Source organism: Parasteatoda tepidariorum, chromosome 5 (assembly GCF_043381705.1).
Source record: "Parasteatoda tepidariorum isolate YZ-2023 chromosome 5, CAS_Ptep_4.0, whole genome shotgun sequence".
NCBI lineage: Eukaryota > Metazoa > Arthropoda > Arachnida > Araneae > Theridiidae > Parasteatoda > Parasteatoda tepidariorum.
This window is the reverse complement of record NC_092208.1, coordinates 76751161-76768644: the sequence shown is the minus strand read 5'-3', so window position 1 is coordinate 76768644 and position 17484 is coordinate 76751161. Positions and strand designations below refer to the sequence as shown.

Sequence of the window (17484 nt, the reverse complement as noted above, 5' to 3'; positions counted from 1 at the left end):
CCCAAGAGAAATATTTAGTGAGGAATGAAATATGATTTTTAAGTATAGTTAATAACGACATTAGAGCATTAAAATTTAAATATTTTCTGCATTTAAAAAGAATGTAAGAGATTTTTTTAAACGAAGAATACATTCTTTTTCTTTGAAAAATTTTAAATGGATAACATCAAAAGTAATGGAATGTAGAACGTGCATCATGTATGTCACTGATATAGACATGATTGACCACATAAAAATAAAAAAAATCAATCGTCACTCCTTACGAATTTTTATTAGTCGATTTTCATGAACAAAATACAGTATTCGCTCTTTAGTTATGACCCTTTGTTTGTTTTCAACGACACCAAACAGATTTTGATCTTTTTGATTTCAGACTTCCCATCTTTAATATAGTATACTATACTAACTAAACTAGACTAAATCAACTATATTATATCATACTATATATAGTATCAACGATTGATACATGAAGTCGTATTTGTTATTTCATAGACGTAATGTTATTTTAACTCTTTATGCCCTGACGGGACTTTTAAGTCGCACTGATATTATTTCCATTTAGCATTGAAACGGAATAAAATATCCCAAAGGGAACTTCCCTGTTCCGGTAATATGACTTTTAACTAGTAGACATCACACGATTATTTGAAGTTTAACATCACCTATGATGATGGTAGGTACTTTATTGACGTTGCACTAAAGCTGCACAATGGGCTAGTGGATATGGTCCGGAAAATATATTTGAAGATGATCTTGTTCCTCAATTCTCAGTTTTTTTTCTCAATCAATCTTGCAAGTACTTCTTTCATATTTTTTATTGATTCATTCACCTTTTCGAACAAGTTATAAAATAAAATATTAAATGTTTAATTAAAGTTTAATATGCACAAGTCCCAAATTAAAAATATTATGAAAAATTGGGAAATATTGAATATTAAGAAGAAAAAAAATTGCCAAAATGCAAAAATAGACTTTATTTAATGGGCAAAAAGAGTTTGGCACGTTTTTTTTAAATTTATTTTTAATTAGAACGTCTGAACTGAGCCGTTGATTCTAATATAGCGACCTAAATTTCTTAATTTTCTATAAATGAAGAAAGAATGACAGGGCCATCCACTTTCCTTTTTGTAATCCTGGGCATTGGTGGAAATAACAACCGTCGATCCCGTCGTGTGTGGGGGGAGGGGGTCACAAAAGGTTTGAGGCGCAATTGTCAGAAGAAAAAAATCACCATGAGTTCAAATAAAAATATTTTTTATTAAATTCACTTTATAAATAATAATAACCCTTTACTGAGTCCTGGTATCCCAAAGGATAGAGCGCTCGCCGTCCAATGAGGTGACACACGTTCGAATTCCAGTGATGACTGGTCAATATGAACTCTGCACCCGACTCGCACTGATCACAGTGCTGACGAAAAATATCGTAGTAGTACACGGTCATGAGTTAGAGTCCCCTTGTTGTTGAGCTAACCGTGAGAGGTTATCCTCTCCAAGTAACGTAAATGCGAGTTAGTTCCATCAAAAAGTCCTCCACGTAGGCTAGTTTCTTCCAATGCTTGATCCTAGGGCCGGGATAGCCTGGTTGGTAGGGCAGTGGGACCATGTCCAAGCGGTTGTCGGTTCGACCCCCCGCCTGACGAAGACTACCAGTGTAGTAAATGGTGACTGATGCACGCTATATCTGTCAAGTCACAAAGTCCTCCATGTTCCCATAGCAAATCATACCTCTGGGGGTACTGATCCAGGAGTTTTCTTGTCTTTTGGATCGGGTTCAAAACTATAAGGCTAAGGAGTTGAACATTAGTGGTTGTAAACCCAAAATTGGGTTTGCTGTTCAACGACGCTTATAAAATAAAATGCTTGATTCTGGAGTTGTCTTCTGGGCTGGATTCATAATTACAAGACTATGCAGTTTAACGTTGATAGTTGTAAACTCAGACTTGGGTCGTCTGTTCAACGGCGGTTATAAAATAAAATAGCCATTAAGTAAACTTTGAATATAATTTTTATAAGATAGTGAATTGTTTTCTCGTATTATTAAAAAAAAAATTCTTTTCAATGTGGTAAATGTATTCAATGCTTTAACTTAGTACTCTCTTTATCGCACTTTGATTTTCATCATCTTAAATTAATGATAATATACATTCGAATTTCTCTTCACCACAGTGTTTCTGTTTCATATAATAAATTTAAATTTTTTTAATGGTAGATTAAGATAGAACGCTTGCTGGATCCGAACCTAAATCTATGTACGCTACTGATCCTAGGCGTACTCAATTGTCAAAATAATAGTGAAATATTGATTACTTTTCACAATAGAGTATACAAGTAAATATTGCATGGTAGTGTGGAAATTAGAGTCCATTGTATGCATTCATGAGATTTGTAAATTTATTTTACAAAGGGTTCAATAAAATCATCAATTGTATTTTTTCTCGTTTGTATATTGTATTCACTCTTTTTATGGAGTTCTGTGATAAGTTGATTTATTTTCTTGATTTTTATTTTTGCTTAGCAGTTTTCTGGAAGTATGTTATTTAGCAAAAATGGCTATATAGCAGATCGAAGAATAAAGTTTCTGTCTTAACAAGTTCAATATTAATTAGGAGAAATATTTGATATAATTTTGTGTATACTCGCGATATATCACCCTTACGAAGTTCATTTTTGTTTGGCATCACAGGTGTCGTTATATCGATCGCTAATTGTATTTTAAGAGTGAACCAATAAAGATGTGAAAGAATTAANGAGTTATAAATAATAAATGAGTTAGAATTAAAAAAAAACAATTAATGCAATGAGATTTTAGACTTTTCGGGGGCCCCATCAGAACTCGGGGCCCTGGGCCAGGGCCCATCCTTAAAAACGGCTCTGATTTTAAGAGTGAACCAATAAAGATGTGAAAGAATTAAAGGTGAATTTTGAAGCATTTAAAACCGTGTCTTGCATAGGGTGTTCTGTAATGACTGTTCATAATAATTAAAAATAATGATGTCTATAGTATTTTTAAGGTTTCCTAACTTATAATATTTATCAGAAAAAAAAAGGTAAAAATATTATCAAATTTAAACTAATTATAGAGGCCGATCCGATCAATAACAATGCCTAGTGACAAACATTAAATGGAAATTCTAAAAACAATTTAATTTTTCTGATTAATCTAAGAGGTGTTTTCCAACTATTGTCTTTTAACTTCTGTTTCCTACGGCATTAAACAGGTTTTAACCTTTTTATTTAACGTTAACATTGCCTTCCTTAGTAGTGACTCGTTGGATTTCGAGAATGTTTATGCTTTTCCCACATAAACAGCAATTTGAGACCTCTAATGTGCATTATTAAAGGTCATTTCCTACAAGCATTCTAAAAATATTCATTAAGGACAGTGAAAAGGAACACCCTGCATATAGGGTCAGAATCTGGTTGATCATCACGAAACACCCTGTATTACCAGCGGTACATATCAGATATGTTCAGTCGTAATGGTCATGGCAACACTTTTTTTAAAATTACTGTTTAAGAAATTATTTAATTTATTAAAAAAAAATTATTAATAATTTAATTACTTTTTTATAAAATTAATTAATTTTAAGAATTTTATTAATTACTTCTTAATAAATTTATAATTTTTTTAGAATTCAGTTCTAACTTGATTCAGTTTTTACATAATCAAAAACTTAGAATGTTCCGAAATGCAGGACCTTTAAGTTTGACATCATACTGCAATGGGGTGCGAAAATTGAAATTGGCTCAAGGTGCTATGCTACGCCTCCATATCACACAGGAAATGATATTTTGACTTATGGATTGTCTCTTAAACCTAACCTAAGATCTAAATTCAGTACATGAAACTATTAAAGGTGCTATCTTTTCTTATTGTTGTTAATGTATACACATTAAGCAATTGATTACAAACTTTATATCCATATGATACTTAACTATAATTATTTCTTTAAAATATCTTCTGATTACTTACTTGTAAATTGCTTTTGTAGATTTTCTATCACTGCACTTATTATTTTAAGCTTTATTCAAGGTAAACTCATAATACTTATTAGAAATGAAGATTTCTATTATAATTTTAGTTTTGAAATCTTAGTTACAGATGAAATTCATTCTTCAGAATTCTGAAATTTCATTAAATTAAAAATAAGCAATTTTATTGGTATCTTATGATTTACATACATGCGTATGCTTATAAATGCTAAAAATTGATTAAGAAGTAAAATTGCTAATTTCTCCAATGTAAATGTTTATTTACTATCTAAATTTGTTAGATTTCAAAAATTTGTATGATATTATATTAATGTTCTTTTATTTAAAAAGAACATTTATAATAAATTTATTGAAAGCTTAAGAATATGAATTAATTTCTGAAATGTTCATGATTTTAATAGTCTTTTAAAAAAATTGATTATTAATTAGAGTTGCTTCTTAAATGGAAAGTGGAATTAAGAGATATAAAAAAAGCTTTACGTTAAAATAACACCGATTGCAAGATAATTTAATGTTTGGACCTCCGGAAAACATTATATAATAAATGTTTTGCAATATAAAAAGGCTTCAGTGCCTAAAAATGGATTGAAAAGCATACGATCATTACTGAACGTTAACACTTCATGAATTTTCAAAGTTCATTATAAATTAGTACTATCAGTGGTATTTTCACACTTCAGGGTTTCTTTGTTTCCAAAATGTGTGGCCTCCTTTCATTGCTATATTTTATTCTGATTTAAAATCCACCCCTGAAGAAGTTATTGAAGAATAACTTGATACAAAAGATAGCAAACTTCTAGTGAAAACATTAAAATAGAATTACAGGGTGGCCACTCAGGGGATAGAGTGCTAGCCAGGTCACCTTATGGGAGACCTGGAAAGGTCATCTATTCAGAAACCATGGAAGTTTAACAGGGTTACTATGAACCAAATTTTGATGCAAGCGAAGTATTGCTAAGTTGATTTTATTTCAACTGTTTGGCAATAAATTTTCGTCTAAAAGTGGGTATAACAGTCGGTAAAATAATTTTAATTAAGAAAATTAGAAAAAAATTTAAATTAGTAAAATTAAGAAAAATCAAAGAAAACTTTCCAGCTTTTCTTTAAAAAATCCCTGATTTTTCCAGGTGTCTGTCTAAATTTCCTGATTTTTCCAATACAATAAAGAAATTTCCTGGTAATTCCAGGTTTTCAAGGTGGGGGGCCACCCTGAATTAAAAACTTAGTGCTTGTTGTTCAATTTTTATTTCACTGGTTGTTTATGATGTTGTACAATCTAAAAAAAAAACAAACAGATTAAAAGAATTGAAAAAAAAAAACTATTTTCCCAACTCTAGTTGCTTAAATATCTTTTTTGATGAAACATTGGCTTGTATTGACTTTGGAAAGAAAACATTAACACAGCTTAAAATAATGAATTGATTATTTATATTTAACAATTTTTGTTGTTATGAATGTAATAATATCAAAATATAGTTAAATATTGACTGAATATATTTAAAACACCTAATAACATTAGCATATTTTAGAATTTAATTTCTAATTATTCATTCATGTTTTATATGAAACCAAACTCACTGAACATTTAAGAATGTTCTCTAACAAAAAAATCTAAGTTAGTATTAATTTTATCATCCTTCAATCTAATCTATTTAGGTTAACGAGAAACAAATGCCATTTGTGTGAAACCACCACATAACCTTTTAATAAGTTAAAGGAGTCTCAGATAGTTTTTTTCTTTTTTAACAATGGCTCATTCCTCTAAAACGGTTAGCCAGCTCAAGTGCGGTGTTAGAAATCAAATGGAACATCTACAGTCTACACAAACATTTAAAACATAAGAAATAAATTTATTTAGTCCAATGATTTAATTGGATTTGTAGCACAATATTTGAATTGGAACTATGTGGGTTAAGTCCATATGTCAATAATAATAATTGTTTGTGTTTCATTATGTTGACATCCACAAATAGTTAATATTAATAAGTAAAACTGAATACATTTAAAATTAATAGTAATCTAAATTTATTTATCATTTAAGAAAAGGCAACAGATGCTCAATATGCCATTATGAAATAGCAAAAATGTGAACCGCATAAAAGATTTAATTTTTTTAAAAAAAATAATACTTACACTAACATTGTTACTTTAAGTGCAAATTAATAAAAATTTAGGTTATTATACTAATTTCTTTGTGATGTAATGGTTTAATGATATAAATATGCAGCAAAAATAAGAACTCATCTAACATTTAATACTACTTCATCTACTTTTAATATTTTACCTTTAATATCTACTTTTACATCAACCTTTAATATCTACTTTTCTTCATCACAAGAGAGCGCATTAGTTGCGACAGTTAAGATATATTACTTAACATATTCAAAAGAACACAAGAAACTAAGATAAACTAATTTAATTTATTAAAAAATATAAGCAATCACAGATCAATAAATTGTCTCACTCAATTAAATAAATTAAACTATAAATAATTACATCTAAACAGTAGCACAACTTTTGTCATTTTACACACATTAAAAACACAGAAATTTATAACAAACACTGAAACAAGATATCAAGCTATAACATTAATAAAATAAAATTAACAATAAATTTAATTTTATTTATCTCAATTTATGAATTATACTCTCAAAGTGTCCTGAAAAACCTGTTTTAAACTTTGTGTTGTGTATTTGTGAGGGGCTGTTAGTGCATTATTGCAAAAAACTTTTATAAAACATGAGTACAAATCAACCATGACACTAAACATAATTAATCTATGTGTACACAAATATTGTAAAGCACTAATTACTGAATAAAAATTTCTTACATTACTTTTTTTTTTTTTTTAACCTCTCCTCTCATACACCAAAAAGATAGTAGTATTTAGCCCTGAATAATATGGCTGTTAAAATTACAAACATTAAGCATTCAAAATCATAAATTATGGTAAAAATAAACAGAATAATAAATTGGCTACTTGTTGACAACTTTTCCTCAAAAAATTAATAGTGATGATCAAATATATATGAATAAAATCTAATGTTTCCTATCAAGGCTCATGAATACTTATAAACAATACAATGTGAAACAATCTAGTAGATAAGATATTAAAAATATTTGCTTTTCAATCAAAATTGATGGTTAAAATAGTAAAAAAAAAAGTAAGGAATGATATTTTGAAACAACGCAACATATAAAATCTACACATGCAGATACGTCTAAACATTTAAACAAAAACAATTACTTATATAAAACAGTAGTATCGGCTAATATTGAAGGCAACATAGCTTTGTCTTGCAATACAAGCTCAACTTCTCCATCATCCATTTTTAAACTGATTTTTGTCAATCTAGGTACTTGGGACATTTTAAGTTGAACAAACCCCCTGGATTCTACAAGTTTACAAAGTGATTGAAAAGAACATTCATCCACAAAAGTAATGTCTCGTTTCTTGCATATGCGTTTACAGACATCATATGCCTTGCCAAGAGTCATGTCCTGTGTTTTACAGTGCTTCTTCATCAAAACAACAGTACAGAGTAAAAGCATCTGATTAAGCGGCAACGTAACAGTAGTAGAACCAGCAGAAGAATTTGTAACTTGTAAACGAGAGCCGTATACCTCGCTGAGGACGGAACTGATCTCTTGGACATCAACTTTCTGGATTATGGATGATCTCTTCATGGGACTGCCAGGATTGCATCGGTCATCAGAAGTTGCTTGGAGTGTCGGTTGTCTGGTTAGCCTATTTTCTACGATTTCAATTGCTCGCCTGCATACATCTAAAGCTTTTCGAATATCTCCAGTGTTAGCAGCGATTTTTCTAGCACAGAGCTGAACAGCCATTGGTGAAATTACAAGAGTTCCATCAGTTTGAGCCTCCGAGAGTCGATCTTCAAGTATAGTCACTATTTGATCTTTGGTGTAAGGAAGGAAATGCATGAGTTTTGGCTGGAATTTGAAAGTGTTCAATAGTGGTAGCATTCTGTCCGTCAGATCGAGAGAATTAGCAATGCCAATAAGAACGAGCGAAGAATTTGGCATGTGTGGCCACTCAAACAAGGAATAGAGCACTTGCTGTCCTTTAGTGTCCAAATGGTCAATTTCATCAAGCACAAGCACGTTCATAGTTTTAGAATTTAAAATGTGATTTTTTAGAACCTGAGCGATATTTTTGGAGTTAATAGCCTTTGCTGATAGTCCAAGTTCCTTAGAAATCGCCCTGTAAATGGCTGTTGGCGTGTTCACAGTCATACAATTGATGAAGGCAAATGAAAATGCTGCTTCAATTCCTTTTTTTACAAACATCAAGCAGCTCGTTTTTCCAGTTCCAGGCGCTCCGGATAAGTACAAACTGCCAGGTTTTTTGTTAGAAATGTGATCAGAAAGAAAACAATGAATTTCAGACATTTCTTTAGATCGGCCCACAAGTCTAGTAGGGAGGCGAGTGTGAAATACTTGCTTCACTTTAGACAAAGTTGAATCAGTTTTCGTCGGAAATTTCTCACTTTTAAGTCTATCAATAATCGTATTTTCATCACTAATTCGAGCTTTCTTTGGGGAAGCGTCAGGATTAGCTTTTCCAAAAAGAGCTCTTTTGACTCCAGTCGATTTAGGAGATGGTCCAGAATTTTCTGAATTATTGTTGAGAGAATTTCTTTTCCGAATGGGAAAATTGTACTGAGTTTTCAACGACATAATGCTGAAGAGATAAAAAGTGTAATAATTTCTATCAAATTAATATTTCAAGTCAGAAAAAACGAATTGCGACACACTACAAAACCTCACAGCTACACTCGCATTGAATCTTATCAAGGAATTTCCGCGCCAAAATGTTAATACAACATCCTGCGCGCCCTCGTTCTGTACGACCAATCAAATTCGTCGCTTAATAAAATTTTTCTTTTGTAAATTATTTTTATTATTTCCATTGTATTATAATTTTATAAATTCCAGTATGTGCTATTTTTCTATTAAACACGTATCCCACGGTTAGAAAAATAAAATAAATTTTATTATATTTTACGATTTGGAGTATTAGTAACCATAGCTGGTTCATATCTATCTAGGAATTTCTTCGAACAAAATAAAAACAAAAAGATGGTAGTATCAACAGAAGACCACATGGATTCAATAAATGGTGATATTAAAGGGTATTTCGACAAAAAAATGGAAGATTGGACAGTAAAAGTTCGATCAGGCTCCAGCTTAGTCAGCGTCAAACCAATATTTTCGTATGATTCAAAGTAAGTGAGGAGGTTTATAGTTTCCCTGTCAGAGTAATATTTTTATGTGATTCAATGTTTCGTACTAAAACAACTCATATTTAGTGCTCTTTTATCTCCCTATGATCCCAGTCATCTGAAATTTATATGCTTTTTGTGGAATTATAAGTTATTTTTTTAAATTTAATTTTTTTCTTCATCTTTCTATATTATGCATTTATAAGTATTTCAAGCATTACCTAATGTTTGTTGTTGTAGTTCATTTACGTCGCACTAGAGCTGCACAATGGGCTATTGGCGACGGTCTGGGAAACATCCCTGAGGATGATCCGAAGACATGCCATCACAATTTTGATCCTCTGCAGAGGGGATGGCACCCCGCTTCAGTAGCCCGACGACCTGCACGAGAAGTCGAGCACTTTACAGTAGAACAGTTTAACGAGGACCAATGCCTCACACCCTCGGTCCCTACGCAGACTGATCCAAGTGGTCACTCACCCGCACACTGACCGCAGCCAATGATGCTTGACTTCGGTGATCTGCTGGGAACTGTATCTTAACGATCAGTCCTCTGCGGGACCATTAGCTAATGAAATATAGCTTTTATATTTAAAGCTAAATTTTTCTAAATAGCCCATTTAGGGTTAGATTAAGCATGATCTTCAGTATTTTTTCAAAAATGTAATTATTTCATTTTATGGAAATATTTCTGTATTGGCACCCCCTGCTTGTACTTCCCCACAACAATGGGAATATTTTCGCATCATGATCTGTCGTGCCAACTACGATCACCAAGGTGCCAAATAGATTTTAAACTTGCAAATGTTTTAAAAAAAAAACTTGTAAATATTTCCCCGGGGGTTGCTTTTAAGTTGGTCTCTTTCTGTGATGTTTTTTGAAGTTTCTCATAGGCCACTGCCAGAAAGTTGCCAAGACTTGGCAATTTCTGACACAGATCACAGAAATCTCCCCACAACAATTAACAAAGGGTTATTGAGCCTGTAAAAATTTGAAAATTTTTTTTTGTTTTGGCTACCAGTTATACGTACATATGAGTTATCTATAACACTGGATACCATTGTGTGTATGTCACGATTTTTGTTGTTGCAAGTATTGATACTGAAACCATTCTTTATTTTTAATTGATTTACTTGTAACTTCTTGTCTAATACTTGTATTTTTAAAAAATTTAGTGTACCTACCTTTAAAAGTTTTCTCAACTCACACCAATTTTCCATCGAGAGTAACTATACAAGTAATTTCATTATTAGGAAAACAGAATAAGTTTGCATATAAGAGTTTAATAACTAAAAAATAAAATTTGAGAAAGTTGAAAAAAAAAAAGAACTCTAAAGAATGTAAACAAAAAAGATCATGATTCATAGCCACCTCGGTTTGAGCCTCTATTTTTAGACATAGTTTAAAACATATTGTTTTCTGTTCACAACAAAGACCAATTCCAATATAAATAAGTATTTTTAAACCAAGTACAATATTTAGTACAAATTTGTGACACTAGGCGATTGCACTTGGCATGATATATGACTGTGCTGTACTGGAATGCCACCAGAGCAAAATGCAAAACACTTTACGTGTATTTTAAATTTTTTTTTCATTTTAACTGGAGAAATTTGAAGAAAAAAAAAGGAATAACTGTAAAGGATGCAAACTGAAGAAGATCATAATTCCTAGCAGCCCCAGGGCATGGGTGCAAGTCTTCCGTCTCCAGGACGGATTTCCGTCTTTCAAAAATGTCCGCGGACGAAAGTAAGACGGAAACAAGACTTACTCGAAGACGGAAATAAGAATTTTCTTTTTCTGTCCTTAAAAATATTTTTTAGGTCTACGTTATTGGTCTACTTTCTTATGTCCTTTTGTTATTTTATCAAAAGAGAAATGAATAAATATTTTTTGTACAGTATTTAAGCTTGATGTATTATGGTAAAGCTTTCTTAAATATTTTGCATATGTCGAAGGGGTATTGGTATGTTCGGTATTTCAGTCAAAAAATTTTCAGTCTTGGCCTTTTTTCCAACTTTCACCCATGCCCCAGGGTGAACTTCTTTTTTTAGACATATTTTAGAAATTTATTGTTTTCTGTTCACATGTACCAATACTAATATTAATTAGTACTAGGACCAAGAACAATAATTAGTGCAAATTTATGGTTCAAAGCAATTGTTGGCATGATCAATTACTTGAATGTTCCCAAAGCAATATGTGAAACATTTAATATGCATTTCCAATTTCTTCTCATTTGCAAATTCAATTTCCCTTTCTAAATACAATTTTAAATATAGTTTACTCTAACAGCCAGTAACAATGGTAAATTTACTTGCCAAATTTTTTTAAAAAATTTATGTATCTAATTTCTAGAAGGGCTAGTATCTGATTAATCATAAGGCCTAAGAGGCCTGGGGCTACAGCCTTGTAACTATCATTTGCATATTGTGATCTGTGGCAGAATAATCGCAGAGTCTTGGCAACTTCTGGGCAGCGGCCCGCGAGGAACTAAAAAAACATCACAGAAAGGGACCAACTCAAAAGGTATAACTCGTAGTCACCCCAGGCAAACATCTACATGTTTTTTTTTTCTTTTTTAATTTGCAAGTTTAAAATGTTTTGCATCTTGGCGATTATAGTTGGCGCGGCAGATCACGATACAGGAATATCCTCGAGAAATGATCAATGGAGGTTCTACTGTATTTACAAAATCATTTATTACATAATAATTTTTTTGATTGAATTTTTATTTCTTTATCATAGCAATGCCTTGCAAAATAATTCATCTTTGAACAAATATTTTTTGTTTTTGACATTATTTTCCTCTATTTTTTAACGAACTTTGCTTTTATTGGTTGGTGCTCGAGCAAATCCTGCATGAAAAAAAAATCTGAAAGGTATTTTGTATGTTAACACGTTTTCACTGGAATTTAAACTTTTATAGATTACAAATAATGCATAATGGTTTTCAATATTTGGAATAACATTATTACTAATTAGTTATAACAATTTCATTTTTAATTAGATGCTTAATTGTGGCTAGTGGACCAAACATCAAAGTGTACAATGTGCAAAGCTGTGAATGTCTTCACATCTTGAGATATCATCAAGCTAACATTGTTGGTCTTCAAGAATACAAAGATAATTGCCTGCAGGTAAAAATAAAAATTCCAAAGCATTTCTAATTTTTATTTATCTTTTATTTGTAATTCACATTTTATTTATTACCATTTTATCCATTATAATTTTAGTTCTTAAGCTGTTCTCAAGATGGCATTGTAGTACGGTGGGAGATTGTTGAAGGAACCTTATTAAAAGTGAGAATTATTATCATTTGACACATACTTTTCATTGTTTTGAACTTTGTATATTTTTTAAAGATGAATAATAATTTTTTAATTATATTTTGTTGATGAAACTTTCAGTTGTATTTGTTTTCTTATAAACAAGCTACAAAATTTTTTAATTTCAATAAAACTTTTTAACATTTACCTCAACCCAGTATCTGCAATCTCCACATTAATCTGCAACACTATGAAAAAATTATAACATATATCTGCAGATCATGTTAAATTATTTGTATTTAAATCTTGCTCTTGCAAAGTTACAAATTTTTGAAACAAGAGTGCTTAATACTGTAATATATGATTTTGATATGTTAACTGCACTATTAATAGAAAGTACTTAAAATAAATTAATTGAAACTTGCTTAGGGAAGATAAATGAACTTTAAAAGTTGGAAGCAGTAAATTCTAAATTTTCCCTGCAATATTTTTTTCTTCTTGTGAATATGTGAATTGTATGTATGCAAGTTCACAATTAATTACGAAATTATTTATTATTAATTGTAAATATGCATAAATTTAAATTTATCTTGCAATTAATATTTATAACCATTTATTATTTTCAAATATTTATGTTTTAATTGCATATGTTTATCTTTTAAAATATTTTAATTAGATAGATTAGTTAATATAAGATTTAGCTAACATTTTTATTGGTAATCATTAAATCTCTTAATATCAAATTAAATTTTTCTTTATACTGATCTATTTACTTACATGTTCTTAGTAAAAGCAAAATGATTTAATTGCATACTTCGTTGATTTAAAAAATATTCTTTTTTTTTTTTTTAATTATGTATTGGCAACTTTGGTTATGTTTAGTTTATCATTTATCAGTTTAATAAGTCGAAAGTTTTTTTCAACTGCTTTGAAAGAATGGGACTAATAATTAAATTTCGTTTTATATACAGGTTTACAAGCTAAAATCACAGTTAGAAGTTGTCAGTTTTTACGCACCCTTTAATACTTTAACATGGTTTGTTAATAGAAGGATTCCGGATCCAGGTAAGAAATATTCACTTCTTCTTAGCATTTTAACATTAAAATTTTATCAAATTAAGATTGATTAAATTTTAATGCAATTAGAATTTAGAAAATAAACTTTTTTAGCTCAAAATTAAGTCTAATTAAATTAAGTCTAGGTTGACTCTTTTTATCCACCTTGATTATATTTCTTTAAATGCTTATACCATTCCAAACCAAATGATTTTTATTTCTCAAAATTAATTGGATCTCTCTAAATGTTTGACAAAACTATGTTTGAAGATTATTTAAAAATGGTGGTAAAGTACTATGAACGAAGGAGAATGATTATTGAAAAGTAGAAACTTGCATATAACGATGGTAAATTTCAATGAAATAAATAAAAAAAGAAAAGAAAAATCATTGGGATTATGATTTGTTGTATGAATTGCCAATGTATATTTTTTTTAACATTACCTTACGATCATTGATGCCTTGCACAAAAATAAAATAGGATCATAAAGAGTGAATATTTGGTAGGTTGGATTAACAGATGATAAGAAAATAAGACTGAGAAACTACTATTAAAATGATTAAACAATAAAACTATTTGAAAACAAAAACCGAGTAATTAACTATACATATCTGCTAACTCTTCTGCATATTGCAGAAGCTTTTTGCTTTTATGTTCCATTTTTTGCTTTTCTACACCGAGCTTCAAATTCTGTACTTTCTTAGAACTACTTATATATACATATACATGTGTAAAAATGGGCTTTTATGCATTGCTTAGACAATGATATCTTGTAGTTTTGCTGATTTGTTGATGAATGTAAGATGTTAAGCATCTGATAGTTTAGGATCTGATAGTGAGGGTTTTCTTTAGGTCCCATTTTAGAATTATTTGAGCTGATTGCGTTAAAAGGGTGCATTCCAATAACTGCACTGTAGATTCTTTGAATAAGAAATTAAATTTAAAGCACATTAAATCTTGTGGTAAATAATAAACATAAAATATTTATTATTTACCACTATTTAAACTTTCTTCATAAATAATGTAAAAGATTACTTAACAGTAGTATCAATATTGTTTTTGCAATGTTGGACCCATCTTTTGCATCTGAATAAGTATTTATTGTTCTGCTTTTCACTTTTTATTTAACTATAATTTTTGTGCCATTTGTTCCTAAATGTTTAAGAACCATCTAGTTTTCAATTAGTTTCACTGCCCAGATGTTGTTGTTTATTACGTGCATTTTCATTTTGGCTTTAGATTTCAATGGCAATCTCAGCTAATTAATTATGAAAATTAAAACTTAGTTAACTTCAAAATGTAAAGAAATTTTTTAACTGATGATTAAAGTTCTAATTTTGACGACATTTGTATTTTTTGCTAATTTTGAAACTTTTTCTCATATAGGACATTTTTTAAAAAAAAGATACATAAAGAATTTCTTAAGTTTTTTTGAGGTATTCTTTTTTTAAATTTATTATTGGCTTTGGTTCGTTTAAGTTCACATTAAATGCGAGACAAGAAGAAAGTGCATCAATATATTTTTCTTTTTTTGCTAACTTAGCATATAATGTTTATTTCAAACTTTAATGAATGTAGAAAATGAACTGCATTTTATTATATATTTTGACATAAATGAGAATCAAACAGTGTTTTATTTTAATATTTTCACTTAATAATAGGGCATTTTCTTTGAATTTTTTAAGGAAAACTTTACAATTTTTAAGGACACTTTTAGGGATTTTTTAAGTTATTTAATTTCCGGGGTAAAAGAAATCTGGTATATCACCAGTTAGAGTAAGATACCAGATTTCTTTCAACCCAATAAGCTTATCAATAAAGAATTAGTGAATCACAACAGGCTGCTAAAAATAGAATGTTTGGGGGAATCACAAAAGTGAGATATGAGACTGTTTTCAATCTCAATATGCTAATTAATAGAGAATTAGTGAAGAACAAAAGACTTCTAAAAATAGAATGTATTGGGGAATCACAAAGTGTGATCCCAGACTTCTTTTAACCCAACATTCTAGTCAATAGAGAATTAATGAAGAGCAACATGCTGCTAAAAATAGAATTCATGAGGATATTGCAAGTAGCTCTGATTTGAATTAAGTGATTGGGGATTGGTCGAATACCATTTATCAACATTTGGTTCATTGACTCTCGCTTCTGCCATCGAACTTCCACATGGTTAAAAGCATTATCTGGTTCCTAAATAATGCAATTAATTTACTCCTAGTTTAACTCCAAATTAAAAGCTTCAATAATATCGTAAAATCTTTTTATTTTTTCATATTTTTTAAAATAAAAGTTTCCTTACAACTAAATATTATGATTGAAGCAAGTTGAAATGTTGTAGATATTCAAATTATTATTTCCCCAAAATATTATTTCTTACTATCCAAATCAGATTTTATAATTTTATTAATGTCCCAATTTTCTTCTAATCATTTAAGTATTATAACTCTTTATTTTAGTAGAATATCTTTTTATTTCCGTTTTTTATTTAATGGGGTCCCACAATGAACCGGTCGTAAATACATAATAGTTTTCTGATTTTGGTCAAAGTCAAGTATTACAAGCAGCGGACAGTGTGCATGTGGGTGACCACTTTGATTAGCCAGCATAAGGGCCGGGGGTACATGGTATTGATCCTTGAATAAACTGTTCTAATGTAAAGTGCTTAACTTTACATTAGAACTTATTTAAAGTTACTTATTTAAAGTAACATTATAAAGTTATTTTGCTGTCAAAGTGGAGGATCTATGCCCTCTGCAGAGTATCAAAATTATGATGGCTTGCCTCAGAGATGTTTCCCTGACTCTCGCCAATAGTCCATTGTGCAGCTCTAGTGCAACATAAGAGAAGTACTACTACTTTTTTTTAAAGATATGGTGGTAGTATTGAATGATATTCTGTTATCTAAAGCTTGTCACGAAAAGAAAAGAAAAATAAAAATTAATAATTTAAGTTCATGTCCAAGATGATGAAAGAATATGGCTAGTAAGAATGTTCAATTTTCTAAATAAAATTATTTGTATTATACTATTAGTATTAAATACATTTTTTTAAAATTATGTTTTCAGATAGATACAGGTTATATTGCTATAAGATGGTTAACAATAATCAATTCAAGTTAGATATTCTTTTATCAAGTGCTCTACCTTCTGAGAATGCCATTGCTTTCGGTTCCCAGGTATGTTAATTATGAAATATTTTAACAAATAGTTCAGACTTATTAAATAGAATCACAACTGTGATTGTAAAGAAGAAAAAAAAGTAATTTTCATTTTTAAATTCTGAAGGGTTGAAATTTTATTACATCCATGAGGGGTTGAAATCAAGAAAATTTATTTATTGGTCTGAAGATATAATAGCTAAAAGATATTACTACACTGTATACAATTTTGCTAGAGCATTTACATGTCTCTATCAGATGTGCTTTAGAGAAAACAAAAAATTAAAAAAAATTATAATGTCACAATTATGACAAAGTGTTCTATTTTGTTATAATAACGCAGACAAAAACACAAAACCGAAAATTAACTAACAAAAGCAGGATACCATCCCTTCACATTGATTGCTTGTCTGTGGGCAAATTGATGATTATTTTCTAGTGGTCCAAGTCAAATTTAGTGGTCGAGGGTTACATTACATAATAAATAAGATCAATAAAGTCAAACTTATTTATTGTGATCCCTAATATATTGACATCCAAGTAAGAATTTTTTTTTTAAATGGTTGATTTGATGAAAGAAAAATTATGTATAACTTGTTTTATGTGAGCATTGCTTGGATTTAATAAAGAGTATTTTTCATAAATTTTTTAAAATTGGCGATTTCAGTAATAAAATAAAAAAAATCTGTGATGATAATTTTATGACCTTCAAAAGGGCTTAAAATCCGATTTTAGTTAAATTGTTAGAAAATTATAT

At 29.8% G+C, this 17484-nt stretch overlaps 2 protein-coding genes across 2 annotated transcripts in view; one reads left to right on the top strand and one right to left on the bottom strand.

Moving 5' to 3' along the window:
- Nucleotides 1-6396: 6396 nt before the first annotated feature.
- On the bottom strand, nt 6397-8869 carry LOC107451340 (Cell division cycle 6). Its single transcript, XM_016067405.4, has one exon. The coding sequence runs from the start codon at nt 8694-8696 to the stop codon at nt 7239-7241; it is 1458 nt and encodes a 485-aa protein (XP_015922891.1). The 5' UTR covers nt 8697-8869; the 3' UTR covers nt 6397-7238.
- Nucleotides 8870-9033: 164 nt separating this feature from the next.
- The window catches only part of LOC107451336 (WD repeat-containing protein l(2)05287), a 32246-nt gene continuing 23795 nt past the window's right edge, over nt 9034-17484 (top strand). Inside the window, exons 1-5 of the mRNA XM_043051974.2 lie at nt 9034-9244; nt 12252-12381; nt 12478-12543; nt 13482-13575; nt 16636-16745. Coding sequence (XP_042907908.2) covers nt 9099-9244; nt 12252-12381; nt 12478-12543; nt 13482-13575; nt 16636-16745 — 546 coding nt within the window. The 5' untranslated portion in view covers nt 9034-9098. The remainder of the gene's footprint in view (nt 9245-12251; nt 12382-12477; nt 12544-13481; nt 13576-16635; nt 16746-17484) is intronic.